Here is a 2,641-nt window from a genome sequence, read left to right on the forward strand (position 1 = left end):
GGAGGGCAAAGAGGATGGAGTGATTTTGCTGTCTTGGTCAGAGATAAAACATGAAACCTGTTAAGTAAAGGAATGCAGGATGAATAACTTCCTTCCAGCTGCCCCCCCCCTATTCACATTTGCCTACTTGTGTAGAACAAAAGGCTACATTTGGTTGAACAGGCAAGTGTACTCCTACCCCACAGCCCACCTTTCACTGCTGGTAGTGCCCTTTCTGTGTAGCATTACTGTTCTTATTGCTATTTCTGATCACAAAGTCATAACAGGGACTGCCTCTAATAATTGTAGGAACTAAAGTGTACCGTGAGTGGGTGCATGCCTGGAGAACACTGGGCTTGGTTATAGTAAGAGCAGCACTGTATCAAGCAAAGTGTGATTGTTCCACACTTCAGTCTTCTGTAGCATTATTTTGCAAAGGCTGCGGTAGCAAATATTGTTCTCTTCCTCCCTTCCCTCCCTCCGTCTTTCTGAGCCCAGGCTTTAAATGGGCAGTCAAGTGCCCTGTACACCAGTATATTTCATGAAGTGTCTGGGCATACTCTTAGTTCAGTAAACAAAAACAAACCAGAAGCTTTTCCTTTAACATCAGAGATGATACATGGACAGTGTTGCAGAGTACAAATTCATTATGCTCAGTAGACTTGTTGGTTTTTACATTTATGCCCTGTGGCTTTGAAGAAAAATAAACATTTAGGCTGCTAATAGGGTATTTTGTGTATTCTTATGTGAGTCATTGACTTACAGAGTACATTACAATTTAATATGAGATGAATATGAATATCAGTTTAGGAGGGATCTATGGGACCTTGATGTACAGTGCAGTACAAGTCAGCTGAGCAAATGTAACTAGTTTGTGAAGTGGTTTAAAAAAAAAAAAAAGGCTGCTGGTTAAGATTTATAGGACAAGTATAATTCTTATTTTTATCCCTGGTTCTTATTCACAGTGATCTCCCATCCAGGCTTCTGGCCCACCTACAGCTACAGCATTGGGTGCTCCCAGATTATTCCCTGGGCCCAAGAGAACTGTTTAAGGTGCTATAGGTGGAACAGGGAGAATGCTCAGTGACAGTCAGTCGGGGAATAGGCAAACAGATGAGCAACAGAAGAGCCAGAAAGCATGCCTATGATGCAGCTAAGCCTCTGCCTCCTGGCAGCCCCTTCCTGCTTTCCTTAAGCAACCTGCTGGCAAACTGAAGCCAATGTCCAGATGGCCTTAGATGAGCTTGCTTTTCAAGACTTGGTGGGTAAGGAAGACTGAAGAGTTGTTCCTAACAGGGGTGTATTGAGTGCTCTTTCCCCACCTGTACTGGTTTACTGATTTTTGTCTGTTGTGGTGTGTAGGTGAAAAGAGAGGGGCAGAGCCAGATGATGCGGAGTTGCTGAACCTCAGCAAAAGACTGGTGGAGAATGCAGTCCTCAAGGCGGTGCAGCAGTATCTAGAAGAAACTCAGAACAAAAATAGGCAGACTGATTGCGAAAACCCAGGGAAAACTGAGGAGGCAACCATTGGCAATAGCAAGGAATTTGAGAATGATAAAAGCGAATGAGCACTTTGGGAGCCATGAGGCAGACTACCACAAATATCCATGTCTTTGGCCTGTAGGTCAGCTCTGCTGAATTGCCATGGCCAACTTGAGTTTGTTATTGTCTGGTATCAGACACCTCTTCTGAACAGGAGACCCTATCTTGCAGAGCTTCATGACTCGGATACCAATGCTGCTAAGAATAAAACCACTACTGAATCCTGGGAAGAAAGACAAGACAGACAGAGAGAGGGAGGGAGGGATGAATGGGCCTGGCCAATAAAGAGGCCCACTTCAGTCAGTCTCAGCTGCAGAAAAACTCTTCATTGCACTTGAAGAGAACAGAGCTCGTGTGATGAAAACAAATCTCCAAAGAAGATGAGCTAGCCAAATTGTAAATGATGCCATTCATTTTGCTGCAAAGAACTACAGAATATAACTTGAAATGTATTCAAAATGAAGACATTTTTGTTGCACTGGAAAAAGAAACACTGCTCAGAAGTGTGGTTACTACTGTCAGTCACTGCTACTGTTATCCAGCGTGTTACAAAATGGGAATTGTTCATGATACCCTATCATTATGTTTCATGGTTAAGTAACTTTTGCATACTCAGATTATATAATTTTGACTAAACATTACATTTTACATGAGAAGCACATATGTGTTTCTCAAAAGATGCCATCTTTTTGATAACTTTGGTTCCATTAATATTTTAGACAACCGTTAATTGTATGCAAAATTGTACCACCTTTTTCTTTTAGGGAAAAGCCATGAAACCGATGTAGTAAAGGAAGCTTTGCAGAAAGAACTGTTGGCCCTGTTATCCAAACTGAATCAGATAAAGGCGCTTTTGTCAAGCCCAGAGATCCGGATGAAAATGTACAAGGAACTGCTTGTAAAAGGACTTACAAACGGCTGCACCTGGGAAAGACACACTGGGGCGGCATCTCCTGCCTCTTAACTAAAAGTGTTGGTGTGTGGAACTCGATAATTTCCTTTTTAGACAAAGAACATTTGTTAAACAAATTGGTCTTCTTTATTTGGGGAGAGGTCTATGTGAAACTATTTGAAGGGGGGAACATGATATGGCATACAAATATGTGCTTCCAGAATGCAT

At 42.1% G+C, this 2,641-nt stretch overlaps 1 protein-coding gene across 1 annotated transcript in view; it reads left to right on the plus strand.

Annotated features, from left to right (window-relative positions):
* The window catches only part of AKAP7 (A-kinase anchoring protein 7), a 142,025-nt gene extending 139,659 nt beyond the window's left edge, over positions 1-2,366 (plus strand). Inside the window, exon 8 of the mRNA XM_015421257.1 lies at positions 1,342-2,366. Within this exon, the coding sequence (XP_015276743.1) occupies positions 1,342-1,547 (206 nt within the window). The 3' untranslated portion in view covers positions 1,548-2,366. The remainder of the gene's footprint in view (positions 1-1,341) is intronic.
* The last annotated feature ends 275 nt before the right edge of the window (positions 2,367-2,641 follow it).

This window comes from Gekko japonicus, unplaced genomic scaffold (assembly GCF_001447785.1).
Source record: "Gekko japonicus isolate JY-2015 unplaced genomic scaffold, Gekko_japonicus_V1.1 scaffold407, whole genome shotgun sequence".
Classification (NCBI taxonomy): domain Eukaryota; kingdom Metazoa; phylum Chordata; class Lepidosauria; order Squamata; family Gekkonidae; genus Gekko; species Gekko japonicus.